We start from the raw sequence: 19679 nt of genomic DNA on the forward strand, positions 1-19679 counted from the left end.
TATTATTTAGGGTTGGAATAACAGAGCGAGTTGCTAAAACCCGGCGTTTTGACACCGTCAAGCTAGGTAAACAAAAAGCTCGACAGTGGCATTGATTTGGTTTAGGAGGTGTTTGGCCGGATTCTTGATGGTGTTCAATGCTCAATCTGGCATTGAGTTAGGTATGAGTGAAATACACCAGTAACAGAGACGACTACTACTCGTATTCCTTCGCTTGCCTTTATTCTTCACGACTGGTTCCCCCGGGTTGTGAATGACTACGAGGTTACCTTGAATCAAAACACCGGGTCAATTGAGAGAGTAGGTAATCTAGAATATAATCAAAAAATCAATTTACTTGGGGCAAAGTAGCATTTTTTACTCTAGGAGATAGCTATACGTGTGTCTCTAGGAGAGCTCTGAGGGCGATTGTAAGTACTTGATAAAGTTTCTGTCTTGAAGACTTTATCATGTAGTCGATTTTGTACCTAGTTTACATCGATTTAAATATTATGTAGTAGCCAATAGGTATACGTAAACATAGCTGGAAAGCAATTCCCAAGATACGATGTTGAGACTGTCCCTACCGCAGTCATTGCGATCACTTATAAATACCATGTCTGCCAATTTGATCGAGTTTGGGTTGATGAGATGAATTGGCCGCTATTTAAATTGCTATTATTGACCCTTGGTTCGCACGTAAATTGATTGCGAGTTCGACGTATGCTCCGGTTAAGCTACGGGATAGTTCGTGATTAATGGGTGCTGTCGTGATGTTTATCTAGTGACTATGTAATCATCTCATACTTTTACTGCTGGGGATTGCTGAATTTCTTTTCGCATGGTGCCGGGAAGATCGCATTGGCTCGTAACACGAATTGAAAGCTAAGACATGAATCGGGTTTCTGTAGGTATGTTGGCGCATTACTTACGTACGCAATCGCCGTTATCCAGCCGCGTGTCCTTTGGCGGGAACTAGATTCGCATTGCGAAGCATGTTTGCTTATCTGGGTTGAATAATGAGTTGTGGGGTTCGTGGATACTAGGTAGGCGACCCGGAAATCCCAGCAATTAAAGGATAGGCATGATGAGGCGAAGGCGGGCGGTAATCATGCGTAGAAGGTAGGCATCCAATGTAAGCGCATGTAGGCGATCGGAGTTTGTGGAATAATTTGGAGGGGTTTCTACGATGGGGAAGTTAATAGAACTATTAACTTAGGAATGTGCGGTTGAAACGAATGAGCTTGGAAAGCCTATTGATTCCATCGCGCGGAAGTTCGTGGATGTATGGTCGGATTCCAAACCAAGTTCAAACTTCCAAGTAAGCGAGTGGCTAACTTGATAAAACGAGGCACTCCCTTGCGGCATTTTGTATTGTACGGGGTTCGTCTTCCCACAATTCAGCGTCGGTCCGGGTTTTCACGATGCATTTTCACGAGAAAATGTATTAGGCAGAAGTGACGCCATCCAAAAAAGCATTTGGTATACCTAATACCTAGACATCTAGGTATACGTGCATGTACATATCTAGGACCTATATGTAGATATTTAGGTACATGTAAGTGATGTGTCGAATCGTAAGCTTTGATGTTGCGAGTAATGCATTCGTAATGAGTTTTGAAAGCGCTGACTTGCTGGATCGCTGGGTCGTAGGCTACATGAACTTGGCGAACCAGTCCGGTGGCATCCTTCCGCGCGATGCGTAAATAAACGATGGCTTTCGGATCACCAGCCCCATTACTTGGTTGGGCTCATTTGCCGCATGCCCAGGTGAGAGGTGACAGGAGGACAAACGGTGTCAGCCGGTGATACAGAAATCAAAAGTATCACTCAGTCAGTCGTTAGGCTGCTAGGGAAGGGGGGGCTGAGCACTCTCTCATTCCTCCTGGTTTCTTCCGTTTCTCTCCAATATTACGTTCTATCCCATTTGTAGATATTAGAATCGAGGGATGGATATTGTCAAACGTCTAGGATTTTACCTAGGCTCTCATTAGTTCTCGCTATCCTCACTACTAGTACTCTCAATACTAATATTTCGGTATTTCGGTATTGTAGTATTGTATTGTATGTACCATAGCAGCATCGTAGAGATAGCCTTGTATTGATGATTTCTTGGAAAAGGACGGAGAGGGATGAGTGTCTAGACGCAAATGGAATAGCTTCAGATTTTATCGGAGTAATAAATATGGAATTCCAAAACCAATCCGACCCATGTACCTGGGTACCTGGCTAGCCCCTTTTATTGATGGAAGGCGTGGACAACGAATAGGCCTAGTGGAAGTTTCGCCGTAGTAGTGGAAAGCAAAAAACACGTGACGTTTCTCGGACAATTTACTACAGCGTAGGTGGTTCGTGCACCACCAAACCTAAGTTGGATTCTTTCGCGACGAGCTGGATGTTGAGCCATGACGGGAAGCGGGAGGAGAGACAGAGCAGCAAGCCCTGGAAGCCGTTTTAAAAAAGATTGTACAGTTTAAGTTGCCCCAAAAAGATTACCACCAACGAGCACAATGGCCGCCCCCGTAATTCATAATTTGACCTTCCCATCATCGCACTCTCATCTTTGTTTTCCCATTCCCATCCCATGATAATTTAATTCCATCGCCCATCACCCATCATCACCACCATCACCGTGTCATCGTTTTTCGCATTTTCGCCCAAGTAGGCCAACCCACAAGGGAAGTGAGAGAGAGTGTGTGCCAAGTCAGAATCACCACATCACCACCTCAACCTTGAACCTGCACCGCACCGCATCGCAGTACGGTAACGCATCAAGCACTATACAACTCATCCGCATCCGCACCGCCCGACCTAAGGGGGCATTGGAGTCTGGACTATCTCCGAAAGGGCAAATTGCAAATTGGCAAAAACGCCTCCTGGGGTTGTCAGTGACCCGTGGACAAGACTCAGTTTTTGGGGGTCGGATCTCGGTGGATCACTCTTCACGCTTTGCCAGGTTGATGACTTGACCCAACCTAAACTAAATACAAAGTCTGCAAAGTGCACCATCCCACCAAGAAGGTTTTTTCTTTCCCCCCAGAAAATAGAAAAGATCACACAACAATCTCACGCTTCTACCAACTCACCAACCAACTTTCCACTTCCTTCCATTTTCCTCACCACCAGTTTCATCATCAACACCAATAACACCGACACCAATACCTACATCAACATCAAACCATCACCAACATCACCACCACACTATATCACCGACGCTTGATCATCGCGACTTTATTTCTACGAAGCCTCATCCGTCGTCGTCATGCCCACCCCAAGCAAATCTTCCGCCTCCAACAAGGAGAAGGATCGGCGAAAATCCACTGGCAAGACTACTTCACTCGTCACCTTGCGCGTCCCGTCGCTTAAACTTCGCAAGATTCTTGACCCATCATCAATCAAGGAAGAGTCACCCGTAAAGGAGTCTGATACCGCGTCGACGGCTCCCATCGACCAAGCACCAGCCGCGTCAAATGGCGACAATGCTTCAGCGTCGAGTCCCGGCACACCGGCCCCTGTTGGAACACCGTCGCAAGTGCCTATGGGGCCTCCGACGGAAGCACCCAAGAAGAAGGGCGTAAAGAGAAGTGCAGCAACAGCAAATGGATCCGACCCGACAGCAAAGATCAGAGGCAAGCCTGGTCCCAAGAAGAAGCCTAGACTGTAAGTTCACATCACATCACCTCCATCAGCCTCGTCTTTTCCAGCGTTACTGCTCTCAATCAATCTCTATAAACTGCGTTAATTGATACTCATCCGCTCGTCTACTAATTAGGTCTACTAGGGAGGATGGTACCATCGATCCTACCGGGCGAGCCAATGGAGGCACCTACCATAAACTTGGACCGAAAGCAAACCAAGGAGCAATTAATGCCGGACTTCGCGCACTCGATCGATCCGGCGCGCCTTGTCGGAAGTGGAACCGAGGAGGCTTCAAGCTGAAGAGCTTTACAGGCGTCATCTGGGAGATTCCTCGTTGGACCGCACCGCCCAAGCCCAAGCCTCAACCCACCGCGGAGGAGCCCGTCGCCTCTACGGAGAGTAGCAACAAGGAGAACAAGGAAGACAGCCAGATGAAGAGCGAGAACAGCAACAGCCATGCCGACGGCGGCGAACAGCGAAGCATCCCGCCAAGTATCAATGCTAGTTCACCGGCTCCTACCCCTATTGCTGCCGCCTCCTAGACAGAGATTCACCCAATCTCCCATTTCTTAAGAGAGCCTTTCATGAGGACTACATTCTTCTGGCCCTATCGGTGGTCATTTGTATTTCATAGGGGTTTATGGTTTCAGGTTGAGAGAACCAAAAAAAGCACGGCGTTGAGGGTTGTGTTTACGATGCTAACTGGGAGTTGATCATGAATCACATTGCTCTTACCTAGAGGTAAATGAGGTACTTGCGTTGGAAGTCACATCGTTTTCGGCAGAGAATACATTGGAACCACTTCATCTTTTGGCGTTAGGGGTCAGTGGAGGGTTGTACATTATACATCGATGCTGGTGTTGTGGCCAAAAATAGCGGACGGCGTGGATCGATCAATCGACCACAAGGGAATACATGCGTGTCCTATCTTCTGGAGGATCATTTCCGATTTCTAAAATCATTGTGCTGTACTATACTCTTTCCAACGTTCGTAAAGGCAGGTCGTTCATAGGTTACAGCTCGCCCGTTTTCGAGTGCCTTAATAGTGTTAATAAACTCTAAGGAGGCATTAAACTTAGTGTGGTGTTCAACCTTGTAGCCTCATGTCACTTATATTGGATTTAAACATCCATCAAGATTATGATGGCCCCTTGATTCCAAAGATACTACATTCAGAACATATTACCTTTCATTTATCTACGCGTCTTAATTCGGCACCATAGAGTGACCTAGATGTAAACCACCATCTATAGGTACATACGCGGATTTGATAGATATGTAAACTTCCCTTTTTTCAACCTCATGCTTATTACCACGCAACTTACTTAAACGCAGAAAATATACGATAACATTGGTAGGAATGAAACTTGGAGATTCTATGTTTTAGCTCCCCTTTTCAATGCAGACCCGGGTTCATCCGCTAAGTTACAAATATGTAACGAAACAAGCCATTAAACTGGCCCCTTGTCGCCAACTGGAAATGGATACAATCTGCGCGAAAGATGTAATGTAAGGCGATTTTTGCATCATTCGAAGTACCATCATCTTCCTAGATGCTGACAACTTATAATTGTAACGATTACACACACATGTATTTAGGCATATATCGTTTTACTAGCTTGCTTAGCTTGGTGTTTATGTGTGAGTTGGGCATTGACCTTCGACGTTGAAAATACGCGATTCTAGATAGATACCCCTTTAGTACTAGTGGCTCAAAAAACTCCAGGTTTTATTTCTACAAAACCGGCAGTCATTGGATCCCGCTGTTATCGATTGACATTTAATATCCCCACTAAGCTAGCAGTGTAAAGGTAACTACGTTCGACGTTATCGGGTCAAGTCGAGCAACAACTTCCGTGACCTCGTGATTGCCCGATACCTACATCTCGTACCTTTGACCTTTCCAAGTTCGATATTCTCCGCAACAACAAATCATCTCTCGACTTACAACTCAACAACATAATTGATGCCCATTTCGGACACACTCGCCTGCTTGGAGTCATTTTACGAAGCCGTCTTGTCGACTACTCCCTCCGAGTTTAGGTCCTACTCAGCAACCAACTTAGATGTATCACCTGGATACGGTATAAGCCGTAATTCAACAAGTAAATCGGAGCATTGTTTCTATCGTCACCATCATTTCTCGGTCTAAGGCACCATTCGCAAACCTTATCTGCCTTATAACAAATTGTCGATTCCGTTCTAATTCTATAAATCTTGCTCTCGCGTCTCTTCTGTTGACCTTACATCATTAAGTTCGTGCATTCGGGACGACAAAGGGTACTCGGCGAGTTCCAGGTCTTCCTCTAATCCCTCTGGGATCCAGCCAAATTCTGAAGGTTGGCTATGGCCAATCCTTATCAACGTGATTCACCTGGATTTAACCCAGACGTTACTCATACGAGCTTCCTTCCACGATTCAGAAATTCCTCCTACGCATCCGGCATACCTGGATCTAGTACGAGCTTTGCGCCCGCGTCGCATTCTCCGATCAACCGTCTCTCATACCTTCTCAATCCTCCGTACGAACCTGCATCCGACCTGTATGGAGCGAACCTAAATTCCCAACGACATGCACAAAATACCGACACGGATATGAATAATGGTAGTTTGGATGGAGGGGTCCCGGCTTTGCAAAGTCGTGACCCTCAATTGCCGTCGTTTTCAAGAGCTTTTGAGAGGTTCACACACTACGAACCTGGTGAGAATTACTGGACAGTTGTCCACAAGAAGAGCAGTTTCTTTACACCATCTTACTTGACAGGTTCTAGCTACATGCAGAGGTTGGAGGCAGCACACAAAGTAAAGGAAGCGCAAAGAGAGACGCAGCAGCAATCAACAAGTACCTTACCGGCCGGTATTTCAACGACAGGTTCATTAGCGAACAAGCCGCCGGCATCTCATCTAGGAATGACATACGACCTAATTGAACGAGTACCCGCAATCGAGGATGACAATTCGATACCCCCTTTACCCACTAGATGGAACAAAGATGATAAGCATGGTCCGTTGGAGGTTATAGCAGATGGTCAGGAAGTTAAGTATGCAGCCAGCCGCAATTCGAGAGAGCAGGATCACGAAACCTGTTCTATACGAGCCGATCACCCAATGCCATGGCAAGCTGGGATATATTACTTTGAGGTTACCCTTCTCTCTAGAAGACGAGATGAGTATGTGCCAGAGGAAGATATTTATCCGTACGATCCTAATGATGACGCACCCAGAACTACCGTGTGTATCGGATTCTCGACCAAGAACGTTCCCTTGATGCGACCACCAGGTTGGGAGCCCGAATCATGGGGCTACCATGGTGATGATGGCGACGTCTACTCAGGACAGAACGTTGGAAAACCATTCGAGGGCGGTGCATTTGGTCCAACGGATACTATTGGGTGTGGTATTAACTTCCGAACTCGTGAAGCTTTCTTCACCAAGAATGGACAAGATTTCAGTATGTGCTTTTGATATATGAGAGTTTCATGCTTCATGAGACCAGTCTCCTTTCTAATCTAGTCTATAGAGACCGCGTTCCGAGACATAAAGGGGGATCTTTATCCCACTATCGGCATGAAGAAAGCTGGAGAGCACATTCGTGTTAACTTTGGTCAAACGATATTCAAGTTCGACATTGATCACATGGTTAAGGTAGTCTCCCTAAACCAAGCGGAATTCTAATAAAATATTATAATAGGCACGGCTAACAACTACGGTTATATAGAAAGAGCAAATGAAGATTAGGACGGCTATTAATAGAACGAGGTATTATCATCGTCTAAGAGTAAACTATACAGAAACTAATTGTTTGAAATTTAGCATTGAGAAGTTAATATCGCCTCCCATGGGTGAGACGGAGCTCATTCAACAACTAGTAAGCCAATATTTATCCCGCTCAAGACTCTAGTCATAGCTAATTAGGGTATTTCAGGTCTTGCAATTCTTACAGCACGATGGATATGTAGAGACAGCTCGGGCATTTGCCGAGGAGATTCACACTGAGAAACGAAATCTTCAAATAGACCAACGAACACCAATTCCGGGTATCAACATTCGGGATGACGAAGATGCCCATCGCAGACAACGTATGCATATACGATTCCCTTGATATATCTCATACTGACGTAGACTAGGTATTCGAAGAGCCATTCTTGAGGGAGACATTGAGAAGGCCATCAAGTATACCCAAGTCTACTATCCAGCGGTTTTGGAGAAAAACTACGACGTATACTTCAAATTGAAGTGTCGGACCTTCATTGAAATGGTTCGGAAATCCGCTGAACTTAGCAATCCCGGAACTAAGAAGAATAACGGCCACGCGTACGACGACATTCCTAACAAGATGGACGTCGATGAGAACGGCTTTTCAGACCAGATGGAGGAAGACGGCTTAGAATCTCAAACAGGCCAAGAAAGCCTTCTTACCAAGACGATCGAATACGGACAATCCTTGCAGGAGGAGTTTCAGGACGACCCGAGAGGAGAAATTAGCAAGACACTCGCCGAGGTTTTCTCGCTTGTAGCTTATCCAAACCCGCTCCAAGTCAAGGAAGTTGCGCCTTTACTAGACCGCAAGGGCAGAGTAGCTGTAGCTGAAGAGCTCAACGCCGCCATACTCTGTAAGATTTCTCTGTCCCCTCAACTGCAAGGGTGTATTACTAACTAATATAACTAGCGTCTTTGGGCAAGTCATCGCGATCGGCATTAGAAAACGTCTACGGCCAAACGAGCGTGTTACTAGATTACCTTCGCGAGGATGGTGGCCCTGGATCACTTCTTACTATACAGTCTATCATCGATGAGGTGCCGAAGTCGCAGCCTTTCTAGCCGACAGCATATATTTCTAAAGGCGATTTTCTACGGTGTGAAAGGTCGACCAAGTTACCGAAGCCCACGTTGAGAGCTTGGGGTTAATGAGCCTTAGTCTCCACCAACCCCCGTCTTATGATTCACACAATAACATTCAGTCCGAGGCCGCATAGCAAATCGATTTCGATGTCCCTTGTCTACGCTTAGAGCTAGTATAGCTAGCTGCTGCCCTTCTCAATTAAGGCTCGGGACTGTTCATCTTATCGGAACTCACCGGTTTACGTCTGTTATAGATCGTCAATTTTAGGTTGAAGAACGCGCTGGCATTTATTTAGTCCACGTGGTCGTAAATCCAAACCCTTCAACCAAATGATTCCCCTCGAGGGATAAACTCTGCTTAGCATTAGATTACCATTGTACTACTGGGCTGGGAATGGCGCCATGGCTCTGGTTTGGTGGGAAGGCAGGCTGATTCTGTTCCTTATGTTTTGTACATGGCGGAGTTCCTCTATCTCTACTTGTGCATTATCCAAGTCTGCCTTTTCTACCCGTTGTCCCTTATTTTCCCCATCATGTATCGCGAGGATTCGGCCATGGATTCGCGCCAGATTCCCCAACCCCTTCCCAGAAACTAGATCCGCACAGATTAGCAATGAAATGGATTGAATAAGATGGATCAAACCGGAAACCTTAGAACCCTCCCCTTAGAAGACTAAGCTTACCAATGCCAAAGATAAGTGTACGATATATTGATGTGTAAGAGCTAAGAATAGGAAGGCAAAGAAAGTGCTGGATTGCTATAAAACTGACACATTAGACAACTGCATCTATCTGTACGTGAATGGACTCCATTCAATGATACATATCAAGACGGTGGAAAGCAGGTACCTGAACAGAAGAAGATCACGCTATAACACAAATTGAAGTTCCAAAGAAGTCATTCACACAATTCACCTAATCGAAAACTGAAATAAATCAAAACAGGTAGGTATGAACAGGAAAAAAGGGGTATTCTCCCGTACCACGCGTGCCCAGAATCTAGACCTACCTACCTACCTACATGTGGCCTCTCCCCATCCCAAACACAAAAGCATCTACCTACAAAAAAATCCAACCCGCGCGCGTGCCTCTCAATCAGTGGTCCGCCCCAAAAAGCCTCCAAAGCACGACCTACCTACCACAGACTGAGAATCCGGAACACGGGTTCGAAAACGCGCACGCATATGCGTAGAACAGCATAAGCTAGAGTGAGCCTAGAAAGCAACGGTGGTATATCGATCGATCTACTGATCTCTGTTTCGCTGCGAAGCTTAGGTATGAGGTATGCTCCGGAAGAATGAGAACCTCAGGTGCCTGTCCATCCATCTCTCCATCCCATTCATAATATACAGATGTGTATACAGCTTACCTCCAATGCAACCACCAATCCCCCACGTAGGTAAGCATGTAGGTAGGTAGGTATGCATCGCGTAGCACCATCAGCGCATCGAACAAAGGAAAGTAGGATAAAATCAAGCAAGGGGTCACCGGGCGAGAATGGCATGGCATCGAGATTTCACTTCTTTCTTTCTATTCTGAAGTAACCTGATCTGATCTGGTCCCGCCGCCTTCTTTGTCCCGTTGGGCGATGCCCATGCCCTGTACAGCCCAGCCAATCCGTTCTATCCGGAAAGCAAAAAATAATCAAACCACCTGCATGCATCCGTGACCGAGAATAGAGAGGAGAGGAGAAGAAGAAAAAAAGGTATATGCAAATGGGGGCTGCGACCTCCAACTCCGACCCTCGTTATGCGCTGGGATCCAATGCTGCACCGCATCGGTTTCGCGAATCGCATCCTGCTGTTTCTGCAACCTCGCCAACAACCGCCCACTGTCCCCTTTACCGCCCCTTTCCACGCGAAAGAGAAAAATTCATTCCGCGAGGTGGCGGCGACATCCAAAACCACAGATTAAGTCAATAGATATTAACACACTATCCCTCCTCACAGTGTAAATAATCCCCTCTACGCCTCGCTTCATCTCTTAATCTTCATTGCCATTCGCCCTCGTAAAACATGCGTTAGTGATTGCCTAAACGATTTCCCCGGGTTATGCCGATGATAAGGTTCCCTCACTGGGTTTTTTTGGTGGTAACGCCGATGTCGTGGTGGGGGAAGGAGGGGGAACCCTGAAAAACAGACCCAACGTCATCATATCATCCATGACTCCCTGAAAAGGACAAAGGCCAAATCCATAAAGGTGCACACAAAGAAAAGCCATGATCCACCTATCTGCCCATCGTGCGAGGTGTCGAGCAGATCCAATGGCGATAGCGGTGGAGAAAAAGGTATCGAGTAGAACGCATATTGCAGTTAAAATGTAGACCTCTTAAAGAGGAAAGGCAGTAGAGCGTACGCAAGGAGAAGTAGGTAGGCGAGTGAGTGAGTGAGATTACGAGATCGCTATGCTATCAAGATCTCGCATCAGTACCGCCATCTGGGCTCGTTTGGCGGCCTCGGCCACGAGGTTGAGGTCTCGGATGAAAGCGTCTGTGCTTGGTGTCTTCTGTGTCGCCGGAGGAGGCTGCGCAAATCCTTGAGACGTCGAGGTATTGGTTGTTGTAGACGAGAATTGGCGCTGGGCCATAGTAGATGAAGTGACGGGAGCATCCATGTTGTTGTAAAGCTTCGTAGACGAAGGGAGTATAGTATTCTTCACTCTTTGAATAGATAAGGCGCAACGAGGATGTTTGCTGTGTCGAGATCTTTCTGTGAAAGAAGAACTTGGGACTCGGAGGAAGGAGTTGGTTTGCAACGCAAACACAAGGCTGGCGCGTATTTATGGTGCCTTCGGCAACCTGCAGATATGCGGAGGACTTGAAAATGCGTACACAGATCGTGCGCCACTTGATCTCTCGGTCCTTTTATTTTCTGTGGTAGCGGAGCATGAGATGGTGCGATGTCGTACGACAGGTGGATTTCTGTTGGAGTATAGACAGAATGATGCTTCTGGGAGGTGAAGACGAGGAAGACGAAGAATATATAAAACGTTAGAAGTAGAGTTTCTTCTATGATGGTGTTTGGGGGGAAAGAGTAGAAAAGAAGATGAGAGGTTTTTCGTGGGTTAGCGGTAGACCTTATTAAGGACTAGTTGATTCACGACCACTGCACGGTGGTGGTCAGGCTGTCGATCAAGATGCAACGCAAGTTTGCCTTAGTTGCTTAAGGCGGTGACGAAATCTGCAGGAATGAAGGCTGTCAAGTATCGCAATTCCCTTTTGCGGGAGGTAGTGGATTAAGTTGGAGAAAAGGTCGATGACGGTCCTCCTTTTTTAATTCTTTTGTTCTTTAGTTTTCTTTAGTTTGCCTAGTGTAGCGTGGGGATTTTGTTAAGAGCGTTAATGATCCGAGGTATTTCGCAAGTACCTAGCGTGCTAAGGTATGAAAATGGAGATATCGTGATTATTTGCTTTTTGTTGCCTGATAATAATAAAAACGGGTGGAGGGCTGTTACTGTATCGACCCCCAATTCCGAGGTCAATAGATTTAATACCAGGGGTCCTTAACCAAGCTTAATCTTGGTCCTAAGTGTGTGCAGATTGTCGACTAGGCTAGATCTGGATGAAGGGGTCAATATTTAGTGAACCATCAACCCATCCAATATAGATAATAATCACCAAGAGGGGCGCTGCATATAAGGGTCCAATACAGCAGCCAGGCGAAATCCGAATGAAGTATTTTAGAGATGGAGGTGGTATAAAAGTAAGTATATAGTAAGCTGATTCAATAGATTCGGTTGATGTTTCTTCATGACGAGGTATCTCGTGTGTCGGTAACAATTGTGACTCGGTGGAGGGGCATGGCTTGGCGATACTACTCAATTGACTAGGTACCTATTGTACCATGTGCTGTATTCGCACCAACCGGAGTTAATGGTGTTGTGACCTAGGGAACGAGAACAATTGAATTAGGCATTCGTTGACAACTTCGGATAGGAAGTAATATAATGAACCAAATTCGAGGTAAACATGAAAATGAAGTTGAAAGTTGAAAAAAGAGAACCTTGAAACAGACCAGATCCACTAAGCTGTCAAATACTAAATAATAGACTTCCACGACTGTTCCATGCATCGCAGTTGCCATAACCTTCTTCAATACCGACTGTTATATAGAACATCGCTGTTACCTTCCTGTGACATTTACTTCTACGAGGCAATTACTATATACATCTTACCTAAACACTTACTATATGGGGGTTCATCCCGGATTTTCTATATTACTTACATATAACCACATACACACTCGGTGAACCGTGAACAAACTCCTAACGACATCCCGCACCAAAGGTGAACAATCCCACTAAGCCATTGTAGCACAAATACCACGCGCCAATAGATCTGGAATGTAACCCCGAAAATGGAACAATTTCAGGTACCCAAGCCTTGTCCCCAAGTCTCGATCACTCTCATTGATCCCAGATCCAGTTACTAGAAGTCTACATCATCATACATCCTAAGTTTACTTAGCGGTAGAAATGTACTCGTTGATCTCGTCGACCATGTCCAGAAATAGAAGAAGTCCATCTTCCGCGTTGCTCCGCTCGAATAAGGCCTATGGTGTATTCCGTGGGTGACGGTTTGCTAGTTTGATAGTTTGCTAATATCTAACCCATCTAACCTTCTGACGATATAGCCGTTGTTCAATTACCTTATATCAGTTAGTGTCTTCGGTAGTCTCGTGAATTCGGATGAGCGGCTCGTGCACCGTCTAAAAACGACGAAGGGACGAAGCGGCTCAATCCCATAAAGTTTTGGTCCACCATCATCGCGTCCCTCGGCTCCGTCGAGATATCTTTCCACCGATGAATAACTAAACTGGGTTGTTCTAGCTCTCGTATATCCCATGTATACCTCTTGGCGATAAGAAAAAGGAATTTTGCGCGAGTTTTCTAAAGATATGCGAACGCAAATTCGGAAGAGGTTCGAACTTCACGAGCTTCTCATACAATATATCATGTCTGATAAGAGATCAATATGCATCGGGCATGCAGTTCTTCATATGGGACGATATAGAACGATGCCCGACCTGGAAAAATCAAAAAAAGTATCTCGGTACGTGTTTTTGCTCCACATTTTGATAGATTCCCATTCAAGGAAACCCCCAATTGACGCCCCCCACGGGTGAAGAAAATAGAAATTCACCCCGCAATGCGCCCCGGACTTTTTTGGAGTTTGACCATGTCAAAATCTGGTTATGATCTGCATTCTCATGTTCCGTGCTTCTGCGTGAATCCTTCTACGCATCGTCTGCATCGTAATTTCGTGCCTTAGATCGATGACCTAAGGTATAGACGGGATGCCGTGCTTCTGAGAAGTATACTCGATGATGTTATTCATCGCACCATCCCCTTTTAAGGATGAGCTGTTATCGGGTATCGTACCTTGGAAAATTTCCAAGGTTGCGTGTACATGACAACGCCGAAGACCCTGAGAATGCCTGCAACCCCCACAAAATGTCCGAAACTAGTGGAATCTAACGATTTTAGCTTCGACTAACGCGAATATTTCGGAAAGACGCCAAATCTTCGGTTAAACTCCAGCGATAAGATTAGAGGTTCGATACCTTTTATCGATAGGGGATAAGGATATCAACTTTTTGGCCTCACTTTTGAATATGAGGGGCAAATACGTATAGGAGGACAATCTTCGAACCTTGAAACATCAACCCTTTTGAAGTAGTCACATGTCTACGTTATTATCGCGAACGTGCTAAGTACAGGACAGAAGGGAAAGGTGACAACATTTCACCATGTCGTCAAATACATCTGGCACGACAATAAATACGAAGCAGTCCAAGATATCAGGCTGGTTAGCTATACCGGCTCCGCTTGCTCGATTATTCAAGAAATTTCCTCTCTTGACGTATCCCCCAAACGAGCTCCCAGCTCGCTCACCTAGCGCTAGAGATGTACCGACTCTATATGTCTTCATATCAGACCGAGATGCCCTATATGGCTTACCAAGCTTCAACCCGAATTGTCTAAAGTGGCAGGTATGTCAAACATAATACCCCACCTCTATATTCTAATTTACACAGCTCACCATCAGTGCAGACTTTTCTCAAGCTGGCAGGAGTCGCTTTCCGCGTAACATCCTCAACAAATCACGCCTCACCTACCGGCGCATTACCATTCCTCCTCCCACCATCAAGTCCAAAGCCCATACCCACCAGCCAATTTGAGGAGTACGCCGCGGAAAATGGCATCACAAAGATCTTAGACGCCCCGTCCTTGAGGGTTGAGGCTTACGAATCGCTCCTCGACGACCGAATACGCAACGCCTGGCTCTACGCACTATACTTGTCGCGACCGAACACAGCGCTGCTATCGCGCCTCTACATCACTCCCGTTTCTGCGTCGCTGGTCGTACGGAAGACTACACTGTACAACCTGCGAAACGCGGCGGAGGCCGATATCTTACGATCGCTAGGCACACCGGTCGTGAACGCCGGGACCTTATACGAGGGCGCTCGAGACGCCTTCGAGGCCCTGTCTGTGCTGCTGGGCGATGACGACTGGTTCTTCGGGATGGTTCGACCGGGCTTATTCGATGCGAAGGTGTTTTCTTACACGCACCTACTCCTTGATGAGAGGCTTGTGTGGGAAGACTGGACGCTTACAGAGATCCTGATGGAGTTCCCGAATCTGGTCGCGCACCGGGATAGGATATTCGAGAGTTGTTGGTGATGGGGGATAGACGCATATCGCAAACAGATCACAACACTTTGGATGGGCCATGACGTGAATTATAAAGGTAATCTACTCTGGACAGACAGCTAGGCGTCTGCTTGCTCCGATACGCGCACGAGCTCATGAGGTATGTATATGCAATCAAGGTAGACCTATACCCCCTTTAGACAGTGTATATCACATTGTCCTGGTTTCAACATATATCAAATAGAATGGTATATGTCGATATAAATCCAGAGGACATCTCCTACGTCTACCAAGGCCTGTTCTAATAGGCCACTTTCGAAACCAAAAACAATGACAAAAAGAAGAAACACTTTCAAGGCCCAGCTTAGGTATTGTTGATCGGCTCCTAGCTACTGCGCCCCCGCTATTGGGTATTTCTTTGCCTCTCCATTTCAGGCCCCAGAGACTTTACACAGCAGTCTCTGAGAATCGAACCCTGGACCTTCCCCATTTCAGGGGCGTCTTTAAAGGGGGTAGGATGAGGTGTCTGAGGCACATAACCACCTAGACCATTGCCAGCAAGGCCGTTGATCTAATGCCGCCGATAGATGTCTACGACTCTATTCTACTATTTAACTTTCACTTTTGTGGTTAAATCGTTGCCCAGATACCCCCTTCGCTTTTTCCGTAATTCGTTGGTCGAAATTACATGAGCTTAGAGCACACGCATAGTGTACGAATGAACAATATTCGGGTAGTACTATTCGCGGGCACGAGACATGCAGATAAAGCAATGAGACCGTCGTGTCTAAAAGATATTAGTTAGAGAGCTATCCAAGTAAGGGACGTCGAGGTTGCTTTTGACACGTGCTTGTTGGCCATTGCAAGAACCAAGTGACCGATCTCATCTCGATCCAACACATCCAGCTAAACCAAGCCATCACCAAATTCGGAACCCGTGCTGTGTTGCGGTTGGTCGTGCAGAGTTCCCATGATCAAGCCCATATTCTCCCTAGAAACGTCCAGCGCAGCATCGCGGTTCTTTTTAACGCAGACCAATCATAGTTTCTAGCGCGTACAGTGTGCTCCTGTTGGTAACACCGGGGTGATGCACAACAGTCTATGGCATTTGTAGAAGATGGCACACCTTCTGCTACCAGGATTACTGAGCCTGCGGCATGTTCCAACGCATAGAACACCAGATAGAAGTCTCATCCATGTAGTTCAAATGTGAGCCAGTGCTTCACGGAGGAACCATATGCGCAAATGGATAGCGGACATCATCAGGTCCCTCCCTCAGCCAATACCCAGATTGAAGCGATTCGTCTCCTTCGTTGTCCTGTTGTACGCGCACGAGTGGTCTCCAAATGCGTCCAGATAACCGCGTAGTTCCACCATGTTCGTACTTATATCCCTTCCCAATGCCATCCACCCAATGCGCATGAAACTTTCTGAAAGGTATCACGATATCGCATACCAGCAACTGCGGACCAAATTTCCTAACCATTCCATCTACGAGTTCTAGGATGTCGGTCCCGAACTCCACCACAATTTCATTGTCAGGTGACGGCTCGATATTCCAGATCCCAGCAGGATAAAGATACAGATTTCGTAAATTCGGAAAAGTCTCCGGAACCCTTCGTAGCAGCGCACTAAGCGCATCCAAGCCCTCCCCGCGTGATCTCGGATTAAGTCGCCAAATCATCTCAACCGAAGAAATCATTTCCCGATGCTCAGCGCGAATCAATTTCGGGAGCGTGTGCATCATATCAACATTAAAAATACTAAACGTGTTCGTAGCGTACAAGACACCAATCCCCTCCACATACCTAACCCCATAATCAGCACCTAACAACCACAAACCCCAACTCCCCATAGCGACCTAGGAAGGGGAACGGGAAGGGGAAATACTCACGCCTGCCGACACGCCAAAATCCACCCTAAAACACCAACATAGCACTTCCCTGGCATCCCCCCAGACCACCACCGACAACACGCCGCCGTCCCCTCCAAACACGTGTCTTCGCTCGGCTCCGTCAGAACCCCCGTTCCTTTCCCCGGGCCCCGGACACACCACTCGAAGTCGCGGTGGCACACACAACTAAACCATCTCCACGCCTTGGGGCGCGATGTGTCGCGGGTCCGCCATCCCCCGCTGCGGTTTGGCACGGAGCTGATGCCGCAGTGTGTCTTCTCCGGGTTTGTGTGGGAGAGGACACGTGGGTGCGCGAATGAGTGCTCGATGTGCACTGTGCGCTCGCCGAAGGCTTCGATGAGGATTCGGCGGCGGGTTTCTGGGGGGAGGAGGTTGAAGATGGGGGTATTGCTGTTTGGGGATGGGGAAGAGGCTGGGGGGGTTAGGGTTATGGCGCGGTGGGCTGGGAGTTGGGGGGGTGTGGTTGGGTCTTCTCGGGGGTTTTGAGTTTGGGGCTGGGGATTGAGGAGGCTCTTCTTGCGGTGGAACCAGGTATGGAGTTTACTGGGCATTTTTGTTTTTTGCAGTTTTTGGGATGCTGGGGAGGGTGAGGGTGAGGATGTGATGGCGTGGGTGGTGGGGTTATTTAAGGGGTATAGGTTTAGGTGTAGATGCATATATACATATTATAGTGTTTATGTACATATATCCTTCGTTTTATCGCTGTATACATATGATTAGTCATATTTTACACCTGGGGTAAGGGTTAGGGTTGGGGTTAAATAAACTGGTGGGCTTCTGCTATTGCTGTGCGAGTCGTGAGGGTATTGAACGGTTTTGAACCGACCTTCTAAACATTCATATGAATCATAAATAATACAGTACCAAGAAACTCCCCGCCATATACACCCCATGCTATTCAATGCCGCTATACAATAGAACCGTTTCGCCATATACAACATCAGATGCATGCTAATCCAGTCTAAAAAACAATTTATCAGCCTAGGTGAAAGAAGATGAGCGCCATAAGCACCTCCGCAATCATAACTAGAACCAGGGATTCCATCTCCGTACAGTATGCAGTTTCTCGTTAGTACTGCTACAGACAGTAAGCCAGTCATTCTTGCTCGTTTGCTGCCACTCGAGGTTGTCCTTCTGTCCTAGGCATCTGTAACAGTTCCAACCGTACGCTTCAGCATATAAGTCGAGCAATTCCTCCTTGCTCAACTGCTGCCAATCCTCTAAGCTCAGCACCACGCTTTCTTCGCAGGCGACAATCTCGAATATGGAAGGCCCTGTGCGGCGGGAACATATCGCGCAGCATGCTCTTCTTGGTTCCGTCGGCGGCGATAGTGGAGGCATAGGTTGCTTATGCAAATGTCGAGACTCATGAGTTATACTCCCTATTTGGGTCCGGCCTGATGGATCGTGGCGCTTTAGGCGGTGTTTTTGCACTGCAACTCGTTTCGCCATCTGTATGTCAAGCACGAACTGCTTTACAAGAGCCAGTCTCTGGATCCTTGGGAATGGTGGCCATCGGCGCTCAGATGCCAATACTATTTTTCTATCCGTAGCCTACTCGGTGATAAGCGCGGGTACTTGAGAGAGATTGGGTTATATGAGAAAATAGGTCGCATACCATCTTTGATTGAAGTTGACGCATCATGATCTCCTCACGGAGAAGTGCGTCGAAGGTCCGTCTCCAATCGAATGCAATACTGAAGCCGTCGTCCTCCACTTGCAGATCGACGATATCCGTATCGTTGACAATGAAGCCTCCAGTCATACCATGGTTCAAAACCCCTTCGCCCAATCTCAGATGCGCCACCCGATTCTCAAAGCTGTATTGGTCCCACAAGGACCGGATATCCTCTTTATTTAGCGAATTTGATAGGCCGGGCCCTAATGTTCGAAATCGAACCTGATTATTCTCTGGATTCTCTTCGTCTACATGGCTAGATAGCCTATAATCTATCTGGCATCGCGGACCCGAATATAGCGTGATAGTCAGCTTCGGCAACCAATAATTCCAGAAGAATCGTTCTATCCGCCGCTTTTGTCGCCGCGCAGTATGTCGCAAGGTGGTCCATTGGTACGCGGGGTCCGGATCGAATTCGTCAACCAGAAGATCCAGGATTCGTTCGATTAACTCAAGCGGGAGTCTCCCCCAAAAATCGGCAATCTCTGGAACCATGGCGGGAAGATCGAACGATCAACCGTACCAAACCGAATCAACTGATTCGAATGGCATAAATTATCCAAAAATGCGAAAGAGCCCACAAGATAAGGGAATACAGTGGTGATATATGCCATAGAAGAACACCTTGTACATGGTACCTACCATCATAAGCCGCGATCACAAGACGCGCCTATTGGTCACGTATGATATAGGTAGGCCAAAAGCTTCAGAAGCATGTCGGTATTTAGCCAGGGGCAAGGATCGACAAGCCCTGGAGTATTCCAGCTTGAAATCAAACAAATCGCATCCATCCGCCCGCCCTCCTCTCCTACCTGGCGTTGGAATATTGGGCATGATGGTAGTAAGAATTAGACGCGGTCAAATTTCCGGGTTACATCGATGACGACGGGGTCAGGAGCTTGGGTTCATGCTGTGTCGGTATTATGAAATTCCACCGAGTAGCCAATGAGTCAATATCCGGTGGTAGCACTG

At 46.9% G+C, this 19679-nt stretch overlaps 6 protein-coding genes across 6 annotated transcripts; 3 read left to right on the top strand and 3 right to left on the bottom strand.

Annotated features, from left to right (window-relative positions):
- Positions 1-3115: 3115 nt before the first annotated feature.
- Positions 3116-4359, top strand: GGS22DRAFT_134856 (DUF1711-domain-containing protein). Its single transcript, XM_047958553.1, has 2 exons — positions 3116-3639; positions 3761-4359. Exons 1-2 carry the CDS (start codon positions 3242-3244, stop codon positions 4158-4160), a joined length of 798 nt encoding a protein of 265 aa, XP_047819655.1. The 5' UTR covers positions 3116-3241; the 3' UTR covers positions 4161-4359.
- Positions 4360-6213: 1854 nt separating this feature from the next.
- Positions 6214-8439, top strand: GGS22DRAFT_179516 (SPRY-domain-containing protein; the record flags this gene model as incomplete). Its single annotated transcript, XM_047963686.1, has 8 exons — positions 6214-6788; positions 6843-7069; positions 7139-7263; positions 7337-7377; positions 7432-7486; positions 7544-7697; positions 7746-8231; positions 8288-8439. The coding sequence occupies 8 exons, from the start codon at positions 6214-6216 to the stop codon at positions 8437-8439; spliced, it is 1815 nt and encodes a 604-aa protein (XP_047819656.1).
- A 2004-nt stretch (positions 8440-10443) lies between these two features.
- Positions 10444-11073, bottom strand: GGS22DRAFT_188112 (uncharacterized protein; the record flags this gene model as incomplete). The annotated part of the gene is made up of 2 exons (XM_047964686.1): positions 10444-10465; positions 10856-11073. The coding sequence occupies 2 exons, from the start codon at positions 11071-11073 to the stop codon at positions 10444-10446; spliced, it is 240 nt and encodes a 79-aa protein (XP_047819657.1).
- A 2811-nt stretch (positions 11074-13884) lies between these two features.
- GGS22DRAFT_134896 (uncharacterized protein) lies at positions 13885-15883 on the top strand. The gene is made up of 2 exons (XM_047958555.1): positions 13885-14450; positions 14512-15883. Exons 1-2 carry the CDS (start codon positions 14208-14210, stop codon positions 15142-15144), a joined length of 876 nt encoding a protein of 291 aa, XP_047819658.1. The 5' UTR covers positions 13885-14207; the 3' UTR covers positions 15145-15883.
- Position 15884: 1 nt separating this feature from the next.
- On the bottom strand, positions 15885-17610 carry GGS22DRAFT_134893 (uncharacterized protein). Its single transcript, XM_047958554.1, has 2 exons — positions 17009-17610; positions 15885-16922 (listed from the first exon to the last, which is right to left on the bottom strand). The coding sequence occupies exons 1-2, from the start codon at positions 17578-17580 to the stop codon at positions 16337-16339; spliced, it is 1158 nt and encodes a 385-aa protein (XP_047819659.1). The 5' UTR covers positions 17581-17610; the 3' UTR covers positions 15885-16336.
- A 188-nt stretch (positions 17611-17798) lies between these two features.
- On the bottom strand, positions 17799-19283 carry GGS22DRAFT_134905 (uncharacterized protein). Its single transcript, XM_047958556.1, has 2 exons — positions 18648-19283; positions 17799-18583 (listed from the first exon to the last, which is right to left on the bottom strand). Exons 1-2 carry the CDS (start codon positions 19200-19202, stop codon positions 18056-18058), a joined length of 1083 nt encoding a protein of 360 aa, XP_047819660.1. The 5' UTR covers positions 19203-19283; the 3' UTR covers positions 17799-18055.
- Positions 19284-19679: the final 396 nt, after the last annotated feature.

The sequence above is a fragment of the Annulohypoxylon maeteangense genome (genome assembly GCF_022496945.1).
Source record: "Annulohypoxylon maeteangense strain CBS 123835 unplaced genomic scaffold GGS22scaffold_7, whole genome shotgun sequence".
NCBI lineage: Eukaryota > Fungi > Ascomycota > Sordariomycetes > Xylariales > Hypoxylaceae > Annulohypoxylon > Annulohypoxylon maeteangense.